The 24073-nt window shown below is 45.1% G+C and overlaps 1 protein-coding gene across 2 annotated transcripts; it reads left to right on the top strand.

Moving 5' to 3' along the window:
• The first annotated feature begins 641 nt into the window (after positions 1-641).
• On the top strand, positions 642-23986 carry NUBP1 (nucleotide binding protein 1). 2 transcript variants are annotated; one of them, XM_006895211.1, is made up of 11 exons: positions 642-671; positions 750-854; positions 4414-4547; positions 13077-13145; positions 16417-16449; positions 17095-17185; positions 18483-18637; positions 19519-19629; positions 19897-19999; positions 23179-23262; positions 23928-23986. In XM_006895211.1, the coding sequence occupies exons 1-11, from the start codon at positions 653-655 to the stop codon at positions 23984-23986; spliced, it is 963 nt and encodes a 320-aa protein (XP_006895273.1). In that variant the 5' UTR covers positions 642-652. The 2 variants fall into 2 exon arrangements, with proteins under 2 accessions (XP_006895273.1, XP_006895274.1); XM_006895212.1 differs by lacking the exon at positions 16417-16449 and having other exon boundaries at positions 643-671.
• The last annotated feature ends 87 nt before the right edge of the window (positions 23987-24073 follow it).

Raw genomic sequence — 24073 nt, 5'->3', positions numbered from 1 at the left:
TCTTATTTGGGACAACTGGAGAAATTTGAATGTAAACAATGTTGACATTTTCCACTTTGTACATCACTTTTTGTCGATGTGCAGTTATGAAGTAACCTGGGTTGCTGTGATACTGAACCTTGTACCACTGGGGTATGAAATACCAGAATGGCTTTCCAGTGTGGACAGTATTTGGTGGAGCTCCCAGTTGTAAAACAGGTTTGGAAGCAGAAGTGGCATCCTCTTCCTAAATCACATGCCTCTGGAAACTCTATGAACTTGGTGATATGACGATAGTTATGAGAAGGCATTAGAGCTTTTGTTCATAGAGTCGCTGAGACTCGCTCTAGATTCAACGGCAATCAACAACAACATGTTAAATATAAACATAAAACTAAAATGTTTGAAGACAAAAATGTATTAAATTTCTTGAGTAAGAAAAGGGCTTTGGGGTTAGGATCGCACCTCTGTTCTTCGGAGATACATTTAGTCTGTCACCTGCAACTAGTCTAAAGGAAAAGAACCCCGCCCACAAAGCACAAGATCTGCGCATGCGCACAGGCCTCCACTTCCGAGACTTTTTTCACGAAGGTGGAGGGTCAGATTGGGTGTCGCGCGAGCGGAAATGCCCACCGGCAGGTTCCGGTAACCGTACTGGCGTCTAAGCGGCGGGATGGAGGAGGTGCCCCAGGGTGAGCGCGCGGAGGCGACATGGGTGGCGGGACTGAAGGGACAGGAGCTATTCTAACTATGATTTTGTGTCCGCGTAGACTGTCCCGGGACTGGCAGCGCTCAAGCGGGCCGAGGGGCCTCATGTCAAGGGTGCCCTAACCAGCGGCTGTGCGCTTCTGGAGCCGGCGCCGCCCCGGACCCGGGTGAGGAAGGGGAAAGGCCAGAGCGGGAAGTGGAAGGCACGGGCCGGAAGAGGCGGGGCGTCAGGGAAGAGGCGGTGCTAGAGGGGGTGGGACCTGGAGGATGAGTGACAGGCGTCAGACCTGGGAGCATGTTTAGAGCAGACTGGAGAAGAAAAAAAAGGCCATGAAAGACACACACCTGTGCATTGTGGAATATTTAGCAGCAGCCAGGATTTCTACACATTAGATTCTAATAGCAACTATCACCTCCCCTGCTCCTTTCCCGAGTTATAATAACCAAAACTCTCCAGACTTAACAAACATGCTCGTGGGCTTAATCACCGTCAGTGGTGACACCTGGTCTAACTTGTGGGCTTGCAGGGCAGCTTCTTGCCTATAGGCCACCAGAGCTCTCTAACACCTGGTCTAATCTGAAGGCATTTGCACTGGTGTGGAGAAACATGACGAGACATTTTAGTACCTATTTTAAAAGTCGAGTACCCTTTATTCTGTAATGATTTGCACATGCATCTATAATTAAACTTCTATCATTTTGCCCTTGAACAAAATTGAGATTGTTCTGCCTCCCCTGCTCCACTCATTGTAAATAATATTGTTTCTCTGATCTTTGTTCTGCTTGTAGTTTAAATGTAACTTTGTTTGCTAGAGTGTCATTTGGAAAAGTATCCATCTCTAACAAGAAGTCAAAGAGTTTTGGTAATGCTTGCTATTTTCAAAAGGTTTGGCTTGCCAAATCTTAAAAATAGTCTATTTCACTGATAAGGAAACTCATTATTGTGTTCGTTTCATTTACTATATTATGGTTTCCATCAGCAAAGAGATTTTTTTTTTTTGCAATAAATAAAAAAGAAATCTTTTCAGTGAAAAAAAAAAGTCCATGGAAATGAGGGCAGGGCGCGAAGCCAAAAGTTTGACTGACAAGATCATTGGAGGAAATCTGAGAGGAAGAAACTTTAAAGACAGGAGAGACCCCAGACTTAAATCGTGGCTCCACCAACGACTTCCTCGCTGTTACCTTTGAACAAAATTTTCTTCCTTGTAAGGAAAGATTGCCTCATTCATTCATTAGTCATCTGTACAGGGCAGACCTCAAGAGATGTTGCAAGTTAGGTTGCCAGCCTCCTCAGAAAAACAAATACTACAATAAAGCAAGTTAACACTTTTTTTCCATGCTCCAGTGCACATAAAAAGTATGCTTACTCTATACCATAGTCTGTTAAGTGTGCGATAGCACTATAAACAACTTTGAAATAATTGTGAAAATTACCAAAATGTGTCACAGACACCAAGTGGGCACATGCTTTTAGGAAATGGCTCCAGCAGACTTGTTCGATGAGGATTACCATAGATCCTCGGCTTGTGCGAAATGCAATACCAGCAAAGCTAAGTAAAGCGAAGTACAATTTAAATGAGATCTGCCTGAATTTATCAGTCAGTAGGCACAGTGCTGGGGATCCAGATGTGAATGAAACAGACACAGCATTTCCCAACAGGACCTTAGTTTAATAAACCCCAAAACCTCAGCTATTGAGTTTCTATCTCCTAGCAACCCTCCTTTGGGTTTCTGAGGCTGTAAATCTTAGCAGAAGGAGAGACTGTGACTGCCCATCTTTCTCCCAAACAGTGGCTGGTGGATTCATACTGCTCCCCTTTTGGTCAACATGTTAGGCACTACACCACCAGGGCTCTTTTAGTTTAGGCTCATAAGAAAAATCACTGCAGTGACAAACACTGCAAGAAAGAGCTCAAAGGTGAGGAGGAGTCTGGGGACTTTCCTAGATAATAAAACCTCAAACCCACTGCCATTAAATCCCAAACCCATTGCTTTTAAGTTGATTCTACAGTAACCCTGTAGAACAGAGTAAAACTGCCCATGGAGTTTTCAAAGTTGTGGGCTATTTAGAAGCAAGCTGCCATATATGTATGCATATAGATAGATAGATATAGATATGTAGTTTGTTGTTGTTTTTTATATAGATATATATTTCTCCTCCCCTCCCCTCCCTCCCTCATGCATAGTTCTGGTAAACTCAAATCCACCTTTTGATTGGCAGCTGAGAATTACCATTGTGCATAACCACTGTGCTTCCAGGACACATTTCCTCAGTAGAAGCAACTTAAAAAGCAGAAGGCTGGGAGAATACTTGAAACACATTCAAAGAAAGACTTGCCTTTGGTTCTTGGACCCTCAGCAACCATTGTGATCATGAGCACAGGACTCAACCTCTCAGAGCCTCAGTTCCCTCACTGAAAATGGGGATAAACATAAGTACTTCCATAGTTTTGTAAGGAATTGAGGTATTTGAAGCATATTAACTGTCAGTCAATTTTGATTCGTAATAATTCTAAAAGACAGAGGAGAACAACCCCATAGGACTTCCAAGGCTATAAATCTTGATGGAACCAGACTTCAGTAGCTTTCTGGTGGGTTTACACTACCAGCCTTGCAGCTAGCTACTGGAAACACAATAACGTGAACCGTAAAGAATATTTATCCATGAACAGCTAAACCTGCTCCATTTAGTTCTGTCCTACTCCTGGTCACCCTCATTTCCAAAGCTGTAAATCTTAATAGGAGGAAATAGCCATCTTTCTTCTGCAGAGTTGCTAGTGGATTTCAACCACTGAGCTTAGCAACCCAAGACAATACACACTACACCACTAAGACTCCTTTGTCAGTGACAGATACGGATTAAGTGTCTACTGTTTGTCAGGGAAAAAGCCCTGGTGGTGTAACAGGTTAAACAATGGGCTGCCAACCAAAAAGGGTCATCAGGAACTTGATAAGGGAGTCCTACCCTTCCCAGTAGGGTTGTTGGGGGCAGAATCAACTTGGAAAATCGTGAGTTTGGGGTTGGTCAGGGGGTCACAGACTCAGCACTGTTGACATTTCTGTTCCTTACTGCCCTGTGTGTTGGAGGATATTTAGTAGTATCCTTGGCCTTTAAGAGATGCTAGTAGCACCTTCTCCTCACCTCAGAAAATTACATTTGTAGACATGTTCTCTCCCAGGAAGTTCTATTCTAGAGCAGCAAATTCAGCATTCCCCTAGAGTCTACACCCTTGGGAACATCGTATTCTAGTAAGAGGAGACAAAAATAAATGTAAATAAGAAAATAGAAAGTGGTAAGAATAGCCTTTAAAAAATTTTTTTTATTATTAATAGCACTCCTTTTATGTGTCATTGAGTCACTTCTGACTCATAGCAACCCTGTGTGTAGCCAAAGGAAAAATTGCCTGGTCTTGCACTAGCTTCACAATTGATGCTGTTCTCATAACTCCCACTCACTCATTGCCACAGTGTCTGAACTAACTCGTAGCTGACCCTCCAGCAGCCTCCTCGGGCTGAATATTGCACAAGAAGAGATTACCCATCTTGCCCCCATGGAGCCACAGGTGAGGCTCTGCCTTTGGGTTAGAACTGCAGCTCCCTGGGAACTAGGCCATCAGACACTGATCATTAAGGCTGGTTTCACACTGCCCCAAGGTCTTAGCTCTTTCTGTCCTGCTGGAAAATGTGTATTCAGGGACTTTATTGCTTAAACTGCTTTCTTTGCAGCCATAGAGGAAATCAAAGAGAAAATGAAAACCGTGAAACACAAGATCTTGGTGCTGTCTGGGAAAGGCGGTGTCGGGAAAAGCACGTTCAGTGCCCACCTCGCCCACGGCCTGGCAGAGGATGAAAACACACAGGTGGGACATCAGGGGAAACAGGGAACTACTCTTTGGTCTGAGGGTTGGGGAGGACTTTTGCGAGCTGGTTCCTTAGTTGAGGCTTAATGACCTCCTTGACATCTAGATCCCAGCAGGAACAAGAGCTGTTGTGGAGGAACAGCAGTGGCTATTGGGTGGAGTCCAGCACGTATGTGTGTCAGAGTTGGGGTGGGCTCTGTAGGGTTCTCAGGGGCTGATTTTTCAGTAGTTTACCAGTATTTTCTTCTTAGGTGCTTTTGGTGGACTTAAACCTCCCATGTTTGTGTTAACTGTGCTGCAACATAGTCCAAGGCCACCAGTTGCTCTATGGGAGAAGGTTGGGCAGTCTCCTCCCATGTTTGTGTTAACTGTTTGGCTGCAACATAGTCCAAGGCCACCAGTTGCTCTAGCTCTGTGGGAGAGGGTTGGGCAATCTCCTCACGTCTGATTAACTGCCTCTGAAAACCCGCCAGAACGTCAGCTGTGGGTCATTTCCTATTCCACAGTATACAACAACAACAAAGCAGAAAGATTAAAGCACTTACTTGGATTCTTTGGCTGTGCAAATGAACTCTGGTGGCCTAGCTATAAAGAGTTGCCATCTAAATCAAAGGCAGGCAGTTCCAATCCACCCACTGCTTTGTGGGAGAAAATTCTCCTCCCATATAGTTTACAGTTTCTGAAAACCAACAAGGCAGTCTGTGAATCGGTTCTGGCTCTATGGCACATAGCAACAACAGCTGTAGAAACAACACTGTATATCCCTTGTAGTACATGAAGTTCAGACGGCTTTCTCTTTATTAACCCCCTGCTGCCTTTCTGTAGGTTAGGGGTCAAGGATTTGGGAACCGAATTGAGCAGGTCTCTTCTGTCTATCCTATGAGATGAGATTTATTTTTACATTTTAAGAGAAATTGTTTTATTATTGTCTATATAATGGTGCCAACCCAAAAGCCATGCCTCTCTTAGAGATTCTAATCCACTTGCACTGAGGGAGAAAGGAGCGTTCTCCTGTGCGGTTTACAGCCTCAGACACCTGGTGGAGGGTCAGCTGTGAGTTGGTTCCGATTCCAGGGCAATGACTTTTAACTTTGACATATAAATGCGCTTTTGCCTCTTGGCCTGCAAAGTCTAAAAATTTTTTTTTTCTTTTTCTTTTGGGCTAACAAAGAGCAAGGGTGTAGACTTCAGCACGAGGATACTCTCTTCTGTACAGATAAACAGATGAAAATTCAGATTGCCTGCTGCTGCCTTGGATCTCCATTTTAACAAAGGGCAAAATGGTAAAAGGAAGAGAGACAATTCTTTTTTGTCAAAAAGGTTAAATGGAAATTTGTGACAATTGTGATCTTAACAATTGACCTTATTAGAAACTCATAATTTTGCATCAAGTGCAGAAAATGAGCCCGCTCTCTCTTAAATGCCATTTTACATTTAATAAAACCACATGTACTGGAGCTGTCTCACTTTAACAAGGAGCACATGCTACCATATAGTTTTTGAGGATGAATTAACTGCTCACAGCAGTATTTTTATTTATTTCTTTTTTTTTTTAAAAGCATAACCAAAACCAAAGAAAAAACTGACCAGACTGTTGGAGTGAGCAGCGGAGACCAAGAATATACCACCACTCAGATAGAACCTCAGTAAAAGTCCCATGAAAAAACCCCACAGTGACCCAGAGATATATCATTGGTAGCAAAGAACTTTAGAAACCTATTTTTTAAAAGAAATTAGTTTAGAGGTCAGCAGGTTTGTTGTTGGTGGTGGTGTTTTATAAAGACCCAGATAGTGAATATTTTGTGCTTTGAGGGCTGTATTATCTCTGTTTCAGCTCTTCAGTCCTACTGTTAGAGTGAAAACCAGCCACAGACAGTACACGAACAAGTGAACTGTGCTGGTAAAGCTTTGTTGTCACTGTAAATGCATTTCAGATCATTTCACGTATCATGAAATGGAATTATTCTTTGATTGGGCTCCCCCTCCCCCAACCTTAAGCTCCTTTCTTGACTTTTTTTGAACCATAAAATGTTCCCATGCTCTATTTGGACAGCAGCTTCTTGGTCTAGATATAGGTTTTGCCCGAGCACAATCAAGTCTTCTGGGATTCCCATTCTTCTCAGTGTTACCCACAGTTTGTTATTTTCCACACAAATGCCTTTGCACAGTTGATAAAGCACAAATAGGTAATCGTTCTGGTACTCCCTGCTTTCAGCCAAGATCCATCTGATGTTAACAGTGATTTCCTTAGTTAGTAACGTGGCCTCTTCTAAAACTAGCTTGTATTTCTGGCAGTTCTCTATGGATGTACTGTTCTAGTCATATTTGGATGGTTTTCAACAATATTTTACTTTAATGTGATATTAATGATATTGTTTGATAATTTCCATATTCTATTGGATCACATTTTTTTGGGGGGGAATGGGGATAAATATAAATCTCTTGTAGTCAATTGGCCAGGTAGCCGTCCTCAAGATTTCTTGGCACAACCGGTTAAGCATGTCCAGGATAGTAACTGTTTGTTGAAATATGTGTGTTGGTGTTCCAGCAATTCCTGAGGTCTTGCTTTTTACCAATGCCTTGAGAGCAGCTTGAACTTCTTCCTTTATTACCACTGGTTCTTTATCAGACGCTACTTCCTGAAATGGTTTTGTGTCAGCTAATTCTTTTTGGAACAATGACTCCATATATTCCTTCTCCTTTCCTTTGAAGCATTCTAGATCATTTATGAAAGAACCTTGATGAAATGGATTGATTCAGAGAGTGTGGCAATGGAGACATGTGTGTTGAAAATGGTGTTAGGAAGATTGGCTCAGAATAGAGCAAACATCAGTCATTGTTTATAGGGTTGCAGTGAGTCATAGTCAACTCAACAGCACGTAACAACAGCAAACTTAAAAATGTTTATGACTTATAAGCTATACAGTAACAGGGTACAGACAGTATATGACCCATGGACTATATATAGATTGTGGATTTGATCTGGTTTATAACTCATAGGCATTGTTGCTGGAGAAGGTCTTCTTTGGAGGAGAATTGTATCTTGGGAGGGCACTTGTTTTCAAGGACAATGTGGAGGCCATTCAAGGGAATCTGTAAAGCCTCTGTGTTGCTCTTACTTGATTTCTGAATTCCTCCCTACAACTCATTTCTGAACTGGTCATTTCATAGCCATTGTGTATAAGCCGCAGGCTGCCTCTGGTCTGTCAGGCAGCTGAGAAGGGATTCTCTGTAGAATGTGTGAGGTACATTGTGATTGTAGGTATGTGGTATGTGCCATCCAGGATGTCCTCTAGGAATTTGAGAAAGATGGCTGGCAGGGAGAACCTGGGCAGGACCCTGCGGCTGTGACCTGAGACAAGGACTGATGGGGTGGGGGTGAGAGTGGGGGAAGAGGAGGCAGAGGCACAGAAGAGAGGCTCCCAAGAGATTTGGAGGGAGGGCAGTGTACAGTGGATACTGGAATCAAACAGGAGGTGAAGCCCAGTGGGGCCCTTGGAATACTGTGTAAAGACCAGTGGATGGAACATAATTGAATGTTTTCGGACTATTGCTGTGGTCATTCAGTGTGATTGGGTGTCCCTCAGAGCATGATGGTAACCCAGTTAGCTGTTGCTTTTGTTTCCATTAAAGACCAGAAGGGTTAGAATGAGGGTAGTAGGTGGAACAAAAGGGTCAGGAACAGCTGAGGGCAGAGGCCGAAGTGGAGGAAAGGGAGCCTCACAATCTTTTGGGCAAGAGCGGGAATCAGAACTCGGGTTTCACACGTGGGACTGGGGAGCAGTGGGCGCACAGTGCGGTGCTATGACTGAGACACAGGCCTAGACTGACTGTCCAGGTGCGCACTCCACCTACCCCATCCCAGGGTTGTGACCTTGCACAGGTTTCCTCATCTACAGATGGCACCTGGAGGACTGAATGGGATTTTTGGAGTGAAGGTGTGTAAAGCAGTAGCACAGCGCCCAGCACCAGCACCAGCGGATGGTGACTCAGTTCTACCTCATGGCAGCCCCCTATCAGTCACAGTAAAACTGTCCTCCACACAGTTGTCAGTGGCTGGAGTTTTAGGAGGATTCAAACTGCCAAACTTTTGGTTAGCATCAAATGCTTTAACTGTTGGCAATACCAGGGAATTCCAACACATAACAAGGGGCATGTTGATGATGTGTGCTGTCAAGTGGATTGAACTATTGGAATTGCAGTGTGTACAGCTTCTTACCACTAGGCCACCACAGCTCCCTAAATCCCCATGGTAATCTTATAAAACAACTCTGTGCCATCATGTCAGAGTCAACTTATAACTGACACTCCAGTGAGTTTTCAGTGACACTAAATCACATAGAAGATTGTACATCATTTTCCTACATAGCAGATGGTTAATTGAAACCACCCGAGAAGTGCCAAGTACAGCTGCCAGGTGAAGGGGTACGTTCCTAGACCTTCTGCAGCAAATGTCTCTGTTTGGTAATTATATACATATACATATACATATACATATACATATACATATATATATACACACACACATATATGTTGTTGTTAGGTGCCGTCGAGTCGTAGACGACTCATAGCGACCCTATGAATGAAAGGCCTGAGCACTCACTGTTTGTACATAGAGTTTCTGGAGGCAAGCCATTTCGGAAGTGGATGGCGCTCCTGCTTCCAGGCTTGATTTAGTCGGGAAGCTTCAGCCAGCACTGTCCACCATGGGTACCCATTACCACATTTGGCTCATCACTGTCACAGTCTTCACATCACAGCAACCACGAGTTACCTCTGTACAGCAACCCACAGAGCAGTGCTATACCACCTAGAAGAATGTTTGACAGGAGAACAGTTTGAACCTGCCTGAGGGCCCTTGGGCTTAAGGCCACCTCCTGCCTTAAACCCTAGGCCAAGCCTGGCTTGCTTCGCTCCTGGGGGCAGAGCAAACCTTGATGTCAAACACAAGCCCAGAAAAGCACTCAGCTCGACTCAACTCCAAATAACTCGACTTGCTATATAATTCCTGCGCTCACACCACCATGCTCCCTCTGGCAAGGAGAAGTCACTGAGACCCACATATATATATACACACACACACATATATATATTTTTTTTGTTGTTATGTGCCATTAAGTCGCCTGCGACTCCTAGCAACCCTATGTACAACAGTCCTAAACCCTGCTCTGTCCTGTGCCAATCTCACTGTCTCTGACCCCCAATTACCCCAGTCACTGAATCAGTCCACCTCACAGAGGGGCTTCCTCTCCTGTGCTGTCCCTCTACCCTCCCAAGCATGACGTCCCTCTCCAAGGTCTAGTCCTCCTTGCAACATGTCTAAAGTATGTCAGACTTAGCTTCAGAATCCTTGCCTCCAAGGAGCAACCTGGTCACACTCTCTCCAGGATGATCCTGTTCATTCCCTTGGCAGTTCATGGTCTGTTCAACACTCTTCTCCAACACAACAGCTCAAAGGCATCAATTTTCCTTCTATCATCTCTAGTCATTGCCTAGCTTTCTGATTCGTAGCAAGTGATTGCAAAGACCATGGCCTGTATCAGGCGCACCTTAGTCTCCAGGCTGACATCGTTGTTCTTCAGTACTTTGGAGAGGTCCCTAACAGCAGACTTTCCCATCACAATACGTCTTTTAATTTCCTGACTGCTGGTGCCAAGAGTGTTGACTGTGGAGCCAAGCAAACTAAAGCTGTGAACAATCTCACTCTCTTCACCATCTATCATGATGCTGCCAATTGGCCCAGTGGTGAGAATCTTTGTCTTCTTGACATTGAGCCTCAATCCATATTGTAGGCTAACAGACCTTCTGCAGCAAGCACTTCAAATTCTCCTCAGTTTCAGCAAGCAGGGTTCATCTGCATAACGCAGATTGTTAATGAGTCTTCTTCCAATCCTGCTGCCACGTTTACATTTATATATATTTATATTTTTATATATATACTTTTTTTGTTACTAAGTGCCATCAAGCCACTTGCAACTCATAGTGACTCTATGTACAACCGCTCTGAATCCTGTTTTGTCTTGTGCCACCCCATTACACCAGTCACTGAGTCAGTCCAGCTCATCCAGGCCTTCGTCAATTGCACTATACCTCCACCCTTCCAAGCATGATGTCTCTCTCCAGTGACTGGGCCCTCCTTGCAACATGCCTGAAGTTATGTCACATGGAGCTTCAGAATCCTTGCCTCCAAAGAGCAGCCTGTTTGTTCTCCTAGAGAAAACAAACTTTGCTGTTTTACAGATAGTGATTTTAGAACTTGGGCTGAGCAGGTTAAAAATCTCCTTATAGCATCATTGTTCTATTAGTCAACAATCTCTCATGTTTTGAGGCTCCAATTTGTGTTGGCTAGGTGGCTGGCATAGGAGCTCTGGTGGTACAGTGAGTTAAACATTGGGATATTAACCAAAAGGCCACTAATTCTACCCTACCAAGTGCTCTGCAGGAAAAAGATGAGGCAATATATTCCTGTAAATATTTATAATCTCAGAAACCCAAGGGAGCAGTTCTACCCTGTCTTACAGGGTTGATATCTGTTATCAATTGGAATAGACTCTGCAGCGGTTAGTATGGTTATAGGTGCACTTTTATTCGAGATTTCGCTATCTGGGTTCTGTGGCTAATTACCACTGAATGAATTTCAACTCAGGGCAACACTTCCCACCCCCACCCCCCATGAGTAAAGTAGAGTTGCTCCATAGAGCGTTCAAGGCTGTGATTTGGAAGGAAATTGGCAGGCCGGTCTCTTAAGGTGCCTCTGGGTGGCTTTGAACCACTGACTTTTTGGCTAGTAGACCAGCACTTAATCATTTGCTCTACCATGGAATTCTCTGAGCTCTAAGGGCTGTCATTCTTCAAAAGGAAACCAATTTGGTTATTCCCAAATGAAAGTGTCATGGAGGCAAAGCATTGGCAGCATTATCAGGGATGTAATGGTGGGTACAGTTTCTCAGATCATGAATCTCTGACGGAAAATGTTTGTGAATTATTAGTACCCCACATCATCCCTCCAATAGTAAGATCTAGAAGGAAGTTGTCAGGTTGAATGTTTGTATTTGCTCTTCTAATGGCCAGCAGAGGGCGCATAAAGCAAACGACTGATGAGTGCAGGTTTTTAAAAGTGCAGGTAGATCTCTGCCTAATGAGGAAGTAGGGGGTTGGGTTTGCTGAGAGGATTGAAGAGGGAAACAAGAAACTGACTTCTGGCAAGCCAGAAAGTTCCCCAGAGGCGCTGCACTTTGGATTGAAGATATTACAGGACTTGAGATGAATACTAGCTCTGCTCACTTTTAAAAGGTTGCTGAGCTGTCTTATTTATTGGTCAGATGAGGAAAAGCAGGGTGTCTAGTATGGAAGGAGACATGTGAAATTCCTTCTTATTTCAGTTTCTGTTTTGAAAGTTTATTCATCCCCCTCTAACCTTCACAATCACAGGACAGCGGTTTGGTCGGAGGGCCAGTGGAATGTGCAGAGAACCTGGCTTTGGTTCTAGGCCACCTTGATTTATTTCACAGCTCTGCCTCTTGCTTATTGACAAAGTCAGTGAGCATCTTTAAGCCTCTGTTTTTTCCTCTGTAGAGAAAATGATTCCCACTCCCAAGGCAATAAATGAGAGACGGAGAAAAGATTGTCAACGATTTCATCTTACATGGGTCCACAGTCAACACCTTTGGTACCAGCAGTCAAGAAGTCAAAAGACATGTTTCATTGGGAGAATGCAACATAGCAATGAGCAACAATGTCAGTTTTAAGACTAAGGTGCAGTGAAATGCCGTGGGCCTTTCAATCACTTGCTGTGCATCTGAAAGTTGGACATTGAATAATGATGACAGGAGAATCAATGCCTCTGAGTTGTGATATTGGAGAAGAGTGCTGAATATCCCAGGGACTTCCCAAAGAACAGTTATGTCTTGGAGAAAGTGCGTCTGGGTGGTCCTTAGAGGCAAGGATGGTGGTGGTACTTCGCCTCATATGCTTGGGCCATGTCCTTAGGAGGGGCTGGTCCTTGGGAAAAGATGTCATGCTTGGAAAGGCGGAGGGTCAGTGAAAGAGGGGGATGCTCAGCCAGATGAATGGACACAGTGACTGTAATGACGGCCTCAGGTGTGTCAGGGAGTCAAGGTGGCACAGGATAGGAGCGCTCACATCTTCACAGATTTGCTTCAAGTCAGAGTCAACTGGATGACACCTCATAGCAATAGGTAATAAGTAAACTCACTCATGAAAATGCCTGGTTGGTGCCTGCTGTAAACAGTTGAGCATGGTCTCTGAGACCCAGGCCATAAGGCCCCATAGAGCTAAGCCAGGTTCAGTAGGGTCAGTGTCCGTAATCCTACTTTTAGGTAGGATCTGTTCTTTTTAAGGCATTCTGGGCCTTTAAGTTCTGGAAGGGAAATATTATCACTGCTCTGACTCTCTGTGAAATTGGTTTGCACCAGATCTGGCCTGATTTCTTGCTGTCTTTCCCTGCCCCCGTCCCCCGCCCTGTCCCCAGAACTTATATAACTGCTCCAATCTCTTCTTGTTCTCCAGGTCGCACTTCTGGACATTGATATATGTGGGCCATCAATTCCCAAAATAATGGGATTGGAAGGAGAACAGGTAATTGTCGTATTTAAAAATATTTTCTTACTATTAACTTTATAGCAATACACTATGAAAGAGAACCAAAAGGTAAGCTGAGCCCAGGAGTGTCTGTGCCCAGTGAAATCCATTTAATGACCAACTCATTGGTCCTCTGTTTGCTCTCAGAATAGCTGTGAGTTCAGAGGGGGCATTAGATAAAAAGTTCATCAGAACCTTCTGAGCAGGGTTACTTAGGGGAAGGGAAACAATAAGTGAAATGCAGAAGTAAGGTAAGGAAATTTAGCTCTGACTGGGAAAGCTAGGCCAGGGTTTGCAAAGTCTCTGTGCTCTGAAAGCCAGGGAATGTTTCTGCCCTTGTGGTCTCCCCTGGGGAACTGAGACTGAGGCCAGTGAGTGACATGGGTGGGGGCTGGGACAACACTGGTTGCTCCTTTGGGGACAGCAAGAAGCAGCCCAAAGAGAAGAGTCCCCAAGGAAAACACATTGAAGCTTGGTCTCAAAGACTAAAATGTGCTATGAGCTTCCAGATTAGTTCATATTTTAATTACTTGCTGGACACTTCTGGGTGCCGAGGATACACCAGTGAATGAAGCAGGAAAACACTCTTTGAGGGAAGGCAGGTGATGGCTAATGCAATGGAATATTACCTAACCATGAAGACAAAATCCTGACCTGGTCTAGGATGTAAGTGAACTATGAAAACATGCTGAGTTGATCATCTCCTCTAGATCACTGAACTGTTTGTTGGTGTGTAAGTTATATCTCAATAAAGCTATATTAAGAAAAGTAAGACTTCATCAAAGAAAATGGATTGAAACTTAACATCAAGAAAACAAAGATTCTCACCACTGGGATGCTTGGCAGCATCATGATACATAGTGAAGAGATTGAGACTGTTGACAGCTTCAGTTAGCTTGGCTCTACAGTCAACACTCTTGTTACCAGAAGCCAGGAAATTAAAAAGACAAATTGCACTGGGAAAATTGGCTGTTGGAGACCCCTCCAAAGTACTGAAGAACAATGATGTCAGTCTGGAGACTAAAGTGCGCCTGATACAGGCCATGGTCTTTGTAATCACTTACCATGCATCAGAGAGCTGGACAAATGCCTAGGGATGATAGAAGGAGAATTGATGCCTTTAAGCAGTGGTGCTGGAGAAGAGTATTGAATATACCATGGACTGCTAGAAGAACAAACAAGTTCGTCCTGGAGAGGGTGAAGCCAGGCTACTCCTTGGAGGCAAGGATTCTGAAGCTTTGTCTGACATACTTTGGACATGTTATAAGGTGGGATCAGTCCTTGGAGAGGGACATCATGCTTGGGAGGGTGGAGGGACAGCGCAGGAGAGGATTGATTGATTGAGGTGGATTGATTCGGTGACTGGGGTAATTGGGGTAAGTGTGTCAGAGACAATAAGATTGGCACAGGATAGAGCAGGGTTTAGGGCTGTTGCACATAAGGTCGCTATGAGTCACAGGCAACTCAGCGGCACATAACAGCAACAAAAGTTGCTTTTAAGAAAAACAGTTGACTTTTCTTAAGTTATACTTTCATGGAAATTTAGAAAAACAGTGCAGAGTTGAGCTTTGAGGTACAGAGATGAGCCTCCTACTGGCAAGACAGCTTTAGATTTTTTGTAAAATTACATGTAATATACCATTTGACAATTAAACATTTTTCACATGCACAGTTTAATGACATAGATAATGTGTATCATAATCCACTGTTGTGTGCAGACATAGCCAATACCCATTGCCACTTTCACCATAAATCAAAATTCAGTGCTTCTAAACAGTTACTCCCCTTTTCTTCCTCCTTTCCATCCCTGGTAACCTCTACTAAACTGACCTCTGTACATTTGGGACAAGGGAGGTTTTTAATCAACCCTTTCAAGTAGGTCCCTTCACTTCTGGGCTTTTTCTTTTCTTTTTTTTAAAATTTAAATTTATTATTAATTTCAGTAAAAATTTACAGAGACTTTGGATTTCCATTCATTCATTGTTGCACTTTTCTCCCCACCCAACCATCCCCCCTAGTACACTACCCTCTTGGAAAAGTAAAAGAAAAATTATTTCATTATTTTACAAACCCTCCCCCAGATCCACTCCACTATGCAGCCTTCGCTCTGGACTCCTGTCATGACAAAAATACCTAATCACATATCCCTTTTAAACAGTTTTCTCCCTCATCTGTTTCAATACAGTATACGTTATTGAACCCATCTTTCTCAGTCTCCCCCCAGCCCCGATGTCAGTCCTGTTTTACAACAGTGGCACCATGCAGTATTTGTCCTTTTGTGACTGAGATACTTCACTCAGCATAGTGTCCTCCAGGGTCACCTGTTTTGAATAATATTACATGAGTTCCTTGTTTTTCCATGCAGCATAGTATTCCATTATGTGAATATACCACAGCTTCTCTATACATTCATTTGTTGATGGGCACTTAGCTTGTTTCCAACTCCTTGCTATTGTGAACAAAGCCGCAATAAACATGGGTGTGCATATATCTGCTTGGATGTCAGTTATGGTCTCTTTGGGGTATATTCCCAGTAGTGGAACTGCTGGGTCAAATGGTATCTCTATTTGCAACTTTTTGAGAAAGTGCCATACCATCTTCCATAGTGGTTGCACCATTTTACACTCCCACCAACAGTGAATAAGGGTTCCAGTTTCTCCACAACCTCTCCAGCATTTGTTGCTTGCTGTTCTGTTAAACGTTGCTATTCTGACTGGGGTGAGATGATATCTCATAGTTTTTTTAATTTGCATCTCAGAGCTAGGGAGTTTGAACATTTCTTCATGTGCTTTTTGGCCATCTGAATGTCTTCTTCGGTGAAGTGTCTGTTCATATCCTGTGCCCATTTTTCTATTGGATTATTTACCTTTATCTTGTTGTGGTACTTCTGGGCTCTTTCCACAAGCAACCTCATTGCTCCACAATTTCTCGCAGTTTCTCAGCAACCTCCAACTGAGTTCTATTACACCGTAAAAAATACCAGGCCCAAAGTGGTGTTTAAACTCCGGTAGCTTTGCTTCCCTGACTGGGCACCTAGATGGTTTCAGAATAACCCAACCTGTGGAAAAGAGGTATCAGATGATACATATATCCTATTTCCCACTTGCTCACCTCTTCTTTCTGTTCTGTTAATGAATCCCAGAGTAGCGTAGAATATGGTGAATTGTATTTTAGAAACCTGTCTTTTTACTTCGTAACATTTGTTCAGCATGTGAAGTGTGACCAGGGTGCATCATACAAATGAACATCGATGTTTGTGTCCGCACAGGTTCACCAGAGTGGTTCAGGCTGGTCTCCAGTGGTGAGTTCTGCCTCTTTGCTCTATTTTCAAGGTTGTGTGGGTGGGTTATGGATAGATAATAACCATGTGGTGAATTAACATTTTTTTTAATACAATTGTCAGCTGGCAAATATCTATTAATGCATCGGCATGTGTAACTAAGACCAGGAGTAACAATTTGTTGTGTTTTTTTTTAATAAAGAGCCAGAGTGTAAATATTTTCATCTTATAGGCCATACAGTTTCTGTGGTAATAGCTCGAAAGCAGGCATGTACAATTTATAAATGAACAATTATGACTGAGTTCCAATAAAATTTATTTCTAAAGCCAGACAATGGGCTAGATTTGTTCTCAGGAGCCGTAGTTTGCTAACCCCTGATTAAAGAGAGGACATTCTTTTATTTCAGCAGAGTTTACAGTGATTGCTACACAATGCCTTCTTCAGATCTTCCCCACCCCTCTTAATATTTGCCACCCCCCTCAAAATGATTTGAGGCGACATTATGATTTGAATATTTAGCTAGTCACATGGTAATCTTTTGGTCCGGAGAGTATTTTTCCAGCTACTGTTCAGTCAGACAGAAGGCCTGGGGGAGTTTTCCCTTAGCGTCATGTCAAGTGTATCTTGAAGAGCAATCGTCCATGTCTCTTCTGTCCCCTCTCCAGTATGTGGAAGACAACCTGGCTGTGATGTCAGTGGGCTTCTTGCTCAGCAGCCCCGATGACGCTGTGATCTGGAGGGGACCAAAGAAAAACGGTTAGTCATCGCGCTTTTCTCTGTTGGGGTTCTCCAAGGCTCTGCATCCTGTGCTGTCAAGGTGGCAGCTGGCTCCTGCTGACCTCCCCGGAGTGTGTGACTTACCTCTTTCTTCACGAATGGAGGAGAGCTAATATAAATGCCAGGGTGCATCTTACAGTCTTCAATACTAATTATGACCTTCCTGTCCTTAGAATTTTCACAACCCTAAAATTGCTTTTATTGAGGTTTTTTTAGTTTAGGGTGGTTTTTTTTTTTATTACTTATTGTTGTGCTTTGAATGAATGTATAGAGAAAATTGTTTTCATTTCAGCCATTCATGCATATTATGTTTTCTGACAGTAATTACAGTGCTCACGGTGTTATAGCACGTCTTCCATTTCCTCCCTCTGATTCTTACTTTCCGTTCATCTTTCCATCTGTCTCTTCATGCCTTCTGAGCTTTGTCCCTGAATAAATATTCCCCTTTTGATCGTGTCTGGTTGTTAGGGACATTCCTAGTATTACCATTCACTTTATAGGCCCATTATTATTTGACAAAAAGTTGAGCCACAGGTGTGAGCTTAGTTAGCTGGTGTCTCAGGGGTTTTACTAGTCTAATAGTCAAGGAAGCCTGGCCGTTTTTGTAATTTTGAAGCATGTTCCACATTTTCCTCCCCTTCTGCCCATGGCCCTCTAACGATCCAGTGATCCCTTTTACACTGGTCAGCAGTGGTTAACCAGGCACCATCCAATTCTTCTGTTCTCAGTGTAGTGGAGGTTGATGTTTGTATGGTAAGTTAGTCTTTTGGACTAATTGCACCTGTGTAAAGGTGTTGATTTTCTTCACTCTCTTTTTGGTCCATACAGGAGAAACCAATAATTACAAGTTAGTGTTACTGTTTTATGTTGTCTTATTTGTATCTGAGAGAGAAATGGGTGAGATGATACCAATAGTGGCTTGATTTGCCATAGAGACTTAATAGCCAAAGATGTACTTTCATCTAGAGTTCTCAGCTCTTTCACTACTGACATTCCAGGCAAGAAAATTCTTTGTATGGGGACTTTTCTCTGTGTTATGACGCTCTTAGCAGCAGCTGTGCTCTCTACCTGTTAGGTGCCAGAGTGCACCTTTCACCCTCAGACATGGCAATCAGAAATGTCTCCAGACTGTGCCATTAGCTCCTGCGGGCAAATCACCCTCCTTGAGAACTACTGATTTAAGCCTCGACTAAGCACAAGTGAAGACCACAAGCCATGCTGTTTGAAAGGTTCAGGGAAGAACAAAAGCAGTTTGCCCTCTGACCTTTCCCTCTAGGCCTGATCAAGCAGTTCCTCCGAGATGTGGACTGGGGGGAGATCGACTACCTCCTCGTGGACACGCCACCAGGGACGTCTGATGAGCACCTCTCTGTTGTTCAGTATCTGTCGGGGACGCACATTGACGGAGCTGTCATCATCACCACGCCCCAGGTGAGCCCGGGTCTTACAGTTGGGTTCAGGATATCTGCAGCTTCTCGATGGTTCTTCACTGTGTGGTCCTGAGACCTGGCCTCCTGGAGACTTAGAGCCACTCCTGCTCAGCAGCACCTACGAGACCTGCATAAACCTTCTGCCAAGATCTTGTTCCCTGATTCAGAGATTTGCTTCTGACAGATTAGCTTCCTTGTTGTTGTTGTTAGGTGCTGCTGAGATAATTCCAGCTCATAGTGACCACGTGTGACAGAAGACCAGCCCGTGAGGGTTTCCCAGGCTGGAGTCTCTTAATGAAAGCAGACCTCTAGATCTTTCTCCAGCAGAGCCATTGGATAGGTTTGAACTACCAGCCTTTTTGGTTGTTAGCCAAGTATCATTAGCACCAGTATTTTGGCACCGTCCCCAAACTAGACAGTTATGGTTCAAGATTGCCCTCATTTCCATTGCCCCTCACAAAGCTAGTAGAACCATGGGTGCTGCTGTCACTTAGATGGCTCCTGTGTCCCACTTAGGTGTCCCCATGAATAAACAGTGCTGCTCCCACTCACTTCCAGAATGATTTGGAAAGCTTCTCCAGTCTCAAGAGAACTAGCCCTGGGTGTAGACAGGGGTTCCTGGACAAGCCGCTATGGCTCCTGGGCCTTCCTCAGAGCCGCCTCGCTCTTGCCTCGACCATTCACACAGAGACCGAGCCATGAAGGCTGGTGAATCCACGGGGAGAGACTACACTTTGGCTTTGGAATGCAGTTACTAGGTGCCTTCAAGTCAACTATGACTTACAGCAACCCTCTAAACCACAGGTCTGGACCTTGCCCTATCCTGCATCATTCTCCTAAGATGGTCTCTCTTTTTCCCTCTCTACCCCTCAACCTTGACAGGAAGTATCACTCCAGGATGTCCGGAAAGAAATCAACTTCTGCCACAAGGTGAAGCTGCCCATTGTCGGGGTCGTGGAGAACATGAGCAGCTTCATCTGCCCCAAGTGTAAGGTGGGAGCAAGCCCTAAACAGAAGTACTTTGTTCATGCCTGGGAACAGTGCGGGAAGCTGTGAAGGCCTCTCTGTTTTCTCAGTCCCTTCAGGAAGTGTAGTCACATTAGAATGGGACTTTTCTTAGGAACAAGTGAAAATCCTTCAGGTGGTTAGCCGTTGCACATTCCAAATAAGTTGTGGCTTGTAAGTTCCTTTAAAATGCGGTCCATGGCATGGTCCTGAAACGCAAGGCTGTCTTGCCTCCCTTTGTAACTTGCTTTCCAGAAAGAATCACAGATTTTCCCTCCGACGACTGGCGGCGCGGAGGCCATGTGCCAGGACCTGAAGATCCCTCTCCTCGGCAAAGTGCCTCTGGATCCCCAAATAGGTGAGTCTGCACATGTGACCTGATCTGCTGCCGCCATTGGGGCCTTTGTTCTCTAATCTGCCACCGCAGTCTGGCAAGGATGTGGGCACCGAGAAGGCATAACCAAGTGTTGGACAGACTCCACCTTCCAGGAGCTGACCCTACAGATCACCTCCCAGGGAGGCCAGCTGTGTTGCTGCTGTCACATAGGCTCAGCTGAACACATGAACATGTAACCAGGGAGCTGGGAAACCTTAGGGAGGAGGCAGTGGCTGGCAGGGAATAAGCTAGGGGGTCCTGCCACTTGGAAGACAGCATGGACCCTTGTCTCCAGTGCTGAGACAGGTCATTCTCTGTGAGCACTCGGCCAGTATGGCCTGACTCTCTTGAAGAACCAGTATCACTTGATCCCGTCCTGTCTCCGCATGACCCCAGGCTGTAGACTTGCTGTATGCAGAGTTTGTTTCCCCAGGATGGCATCAGTGCACTTACATCAGCTCTGCCTGCCTGTAACACGGCTCCTTGCACAGAGAGTTAGAAAGTCATGTTTAGTGGAGATTCCAGGGTGTTGGAGCAGCAGCTGGACAGTGGCCAGGACCTAGTGTACCCAGCTCTGTCTCAAGCCTTCACACTCCAGCTTGGTTTGATAGGGAATGAGAAACAGATTTATAAGCCTGGGCACCAGGGGGTGGGGTGAAGGAGGAGGAAGCTGGGAAGCCAACTATATGTGGGGTCTGGCAGGAGAGGAGGGTCATGTTGTGAGGTCAGGACCTGAGCCGAGCTCAGGATGTTGGTGTGAGAGGCAGGGACAAACACTACAGGTAAACTTGGCAGACTCTGATGACAGGAGAGAGATGTCAAGCGGTCTGTGACGTCCATCATACATCTCTGGATCATCTCTCACAGAAACAGTGGACACAGAAGGGGTGCTGTCAGAAAGGGTGATTGCTCCAACCAAGAGATGAGTGAGGCCTTGATTTGAACAGCGTATTCAGGAAAGGAGAGTGGCCAGCAGTGGAGGGTCACAGCCTTTGTAAGAAGACTTGAGGCTGTAAAGGTGACTGTAGTTAAGAGAGAGCAAGACTACGGCCAGGGGGATGCCTGCTTTGAGGAAGTGGGGAATTATGAGAATCATCCCAGCAGGTGACCTGGACAACCTATTCATGAAGAGGGTGTATCTAATATCCCCTCTGCTCCCACATTCAAAAATACTTCTGTGGTGTATGGTTCCCCCCCCAAAAAAATACTAAAACCACAGGTCATCTACAGCTTTCCTCAGTCAAGGGTGACAGACATGCAGCAGTTTTCACAGTGACCAGGCCTGCAGCTGGGATTTGTCAGAGCAGGTAACTGCCATTCAGAGAACACGGGGGCAGCCTGAAGAACAAAGTGACCTTTATAAAACTGTCGAGGGACTGCTGGCCTCCAAGCACTACCCAATGCGAATGTCTGGACTTCCCTAGCTCATCCTGCCGTGTTCCCTAGGGATCCCGGCCTCATCTGGGATGCCTCTTTCATCTCCCTCTCTGGAGCCTTCCCTTCCTCAGGGGCACCTGTCCCACAGGCAGCACCGTTGGGAGGAAGGGAGTAATGACTGCAGAGTTCACCTCATCAGGGTCCACAAGGGAGTACAGCAGTGGGCAGTGGGACACCTCCAGCAGCGCTCAGCTTCTGGGAGCCCAGGCAGAGCAGATTGAGGAGGCATCTGTCTAGAACTGGGGGTTGGCAGAGCAGCCAGGAGAGGAGAGGAAAGTCTCCTGAGGCAGAGACTCTCAAAAAGGGCCTTGTTTGCTGCTCCCCCTGCTGCTGGCTGCCTCCCCCCCCCCCAGATAAGCTGCACATCTGTAGATGGGGACTAGTTACACCTCCCCAGGGCAGGTGGCCACTGCGGATGGGGAAAGACTAGAAGATCCAAAGGTGTCTGTGAGGAATAGCTTCAAGATACAATCGTGTATCAGAAAAGCAGTAGGCAGTGTTCTGATCCTAAGTTAATGATAGTGTTTGAGGTCTTAAAAGCTTGTGAGTGGCCACTTACGATAGAACTGTCAGTCTCTACTCGTTCAGAGAAAAAAGAGAAAAGCAAACAGTCATAGAAGAAACTGATCTGCAGGACTAATATACCACAGAGGCCAGACCGCACACAGCCTCACCTACCTGAGACCAGAGCTAGACAGTGCCTGGCTACCACAGCTGGCTACTCCAGTCAGGGCTGCAACAGATGGACCCTGCCAACATGCAAGAAAAGCGTGGAATGCACCTCAAATTTCTTAGGCACACATAGCCCAGTTCTACTGGAGTGGTTGAGCCTGAAGGGCTCCCTGAGACCCTCTCCCTGATCTCCCCTTCAGACCCCGAACCATCATTCACCCCCAAGGTCACTTTGTAGCTAAATAACAAATTAGCTCAATAACATCACACATAAGTGTGTCCTCTTTAGAAATACCTATATGAGACCAAATAGTCAACATTGCTTGAAAATAAAGACAAGACTGTAGGGGCAGGGAGTTGAGATTCCTAGAAATCAAAAAGCCAGACCAGAGATGAGAATGTTCGCACATTGTGAAGAGTGGAACTGATGTCACTGAACATGTGGAGAAATTGTTGTTAAAGGGAAACTAAACTGCCTTTGCCAAAATACGATAGGATAATAGTTTTCTAAAGAAAACAAGCCACAGGCAGAATATGTGTATTTTTATGTTCCCGTGTGATTTCCTTTTAAGTGTTACGTGTGTGCTTACTCCTCTCCTCACACCCAAACTCAAGTAGCCTCTTTAGAACTTAGTGTTGATAGTAGATCCCTTTGTGTTCTGAACAAGCATACTACATGGATTTTATTAGCTTTATATTAGAAAGGACTCTTTGGTCTTTTGATAATACATGTTTTTAAAAGGCAAGCTCCTGGCCCTCCCGGGAGTGAAGACTTCTCCACAGGGCCAGGAGTCTACATCCGCCACCTCCCACCCAGGAGACACCAAGGCTCCCCAAGAGCAGCAAGCTCGGTGTGGATCAGAGCTGCGCTGCAGTATTAGAGGGGAGTCCCTGTTGGGTGGGTGTGGGTGGCAGGGCACCTGGAGACCCTGACCTCCCATACAGCCGTCTCCTTAAAGGAGCTGGGGTTAGCACAAGATAGTCATCAGAGCACTAGCCACGGTGTCCCTGTTTTGTCATGGATTTAACCATCTTTCTTTTGTTTCTTTAAGGAAAGAGTTGTGACAAAGGACAGTCCTTTTTCAGTGAAGCCCCAGATTCAGCAGCCACGTTAGCCTACAGAAGTATAATCCAAAGTAAGTGTGTGATTGAGTGTACAGGGCCAGACGGTGGTGACACCAGTCAGCGCAGAGGGCTGAGTGGAGGGAGAACCACCTGCCTGCCAGTTAGGACACAAGGCCATCTGTACACAGCTATAGGCGAGGACAGCAGCGGGTGGGGGCCTGGGGGAAACTGGGGCCAAGACTCCAAGGTGAGTGAGAAATCTTCTGAAAATAGATAAGTGTCTGGAGCCAGTTCACTGTTTAGAGAACATAGTGAATGTAAGTTTCATGGTATGGGAAATACACCTTGATACATCTGTTAGAAAAACCAATAAAAGCCACATACAGACTTACAGGCCTGATTCTGCCCTCGTCTGGGAAGGTCTGATTCCAGGCCAGGTGTCAGCAGAGAAGTCTGCATGGCCAGCTTCTATGGCCCTAGTAAAACAGTGTTGAGGATAAGTGACGCTGCTCCTAGGACCCTCGATACACAACATGGGCTGATGCCCAGGCCCCGAGCAGGTGCCATAACTGAAGGTGGGCAGTGTGTGCTAGCAGGTCCATTGCTGAAGATCTCAGACCTCAGCCAGAATTTGCCTTGAGTACAGCCGTCTTAAGAGTTGTACCCAGAAATCCTGCCTTCCCAGCAGAGGGACTGAAAAGCCATGGTGCTTCTCTGCTTGTTGCCTTTTCTTTAGAAATCCAAGAGTTTTGTAGTCCTCACCCTTCACATGAGGAGAAGGTCATCAGCTCCTGAAAGGCTGGAAAAATGCAGGACCTAAGCAGGTACCTTGCTGGAGCACTCAGCCTGGGCAGAGCGGAGCCACAGTGCAGGGACCAGGCC

The sequence above is a fragment of the Elephantulus edwardii genome, unplaced genomic scaffold (assembly GCF_000299155.1).
Source record: "Elephantulus edwardii isolate Elephantulus edwardi_28Jun2011 unplaced genomic scaffold, EleEdw1.0 scaffold00162, whole genome shotgun sequence".
Taxonomy (NCBI): domain Eukaryota; kingdom Metazoa; phylum Chordata; class Mammalia; order Macroscelidea; family Macroscelididae; genus Elephantulus; species Elephantulus edwardii.
The sequence above is the reverse complement of the archived record's forward strand: the minus strand, read 5'-3'. Positions and strand labels throughout refer to the sequence as shown.

Coding starts and splice junctions, on each gene's coding strand:
- NUBP1 (XM_006895211.1), top strand. Junction 4,548..13,076: donor CAGAGGATGAAAACACACAG/GTGGGACATCAG, acceptor CTTGTTCTCCAG/GTCGCACTTCTGGACATTGA. Junction 20,000..23,178: donor GCCTCTGGATCCCCAAATAG/GTGAGTCTGCAC, acceptor TGTTTCTTTAAG/GAAAGAGTTGTGACAAAGGA.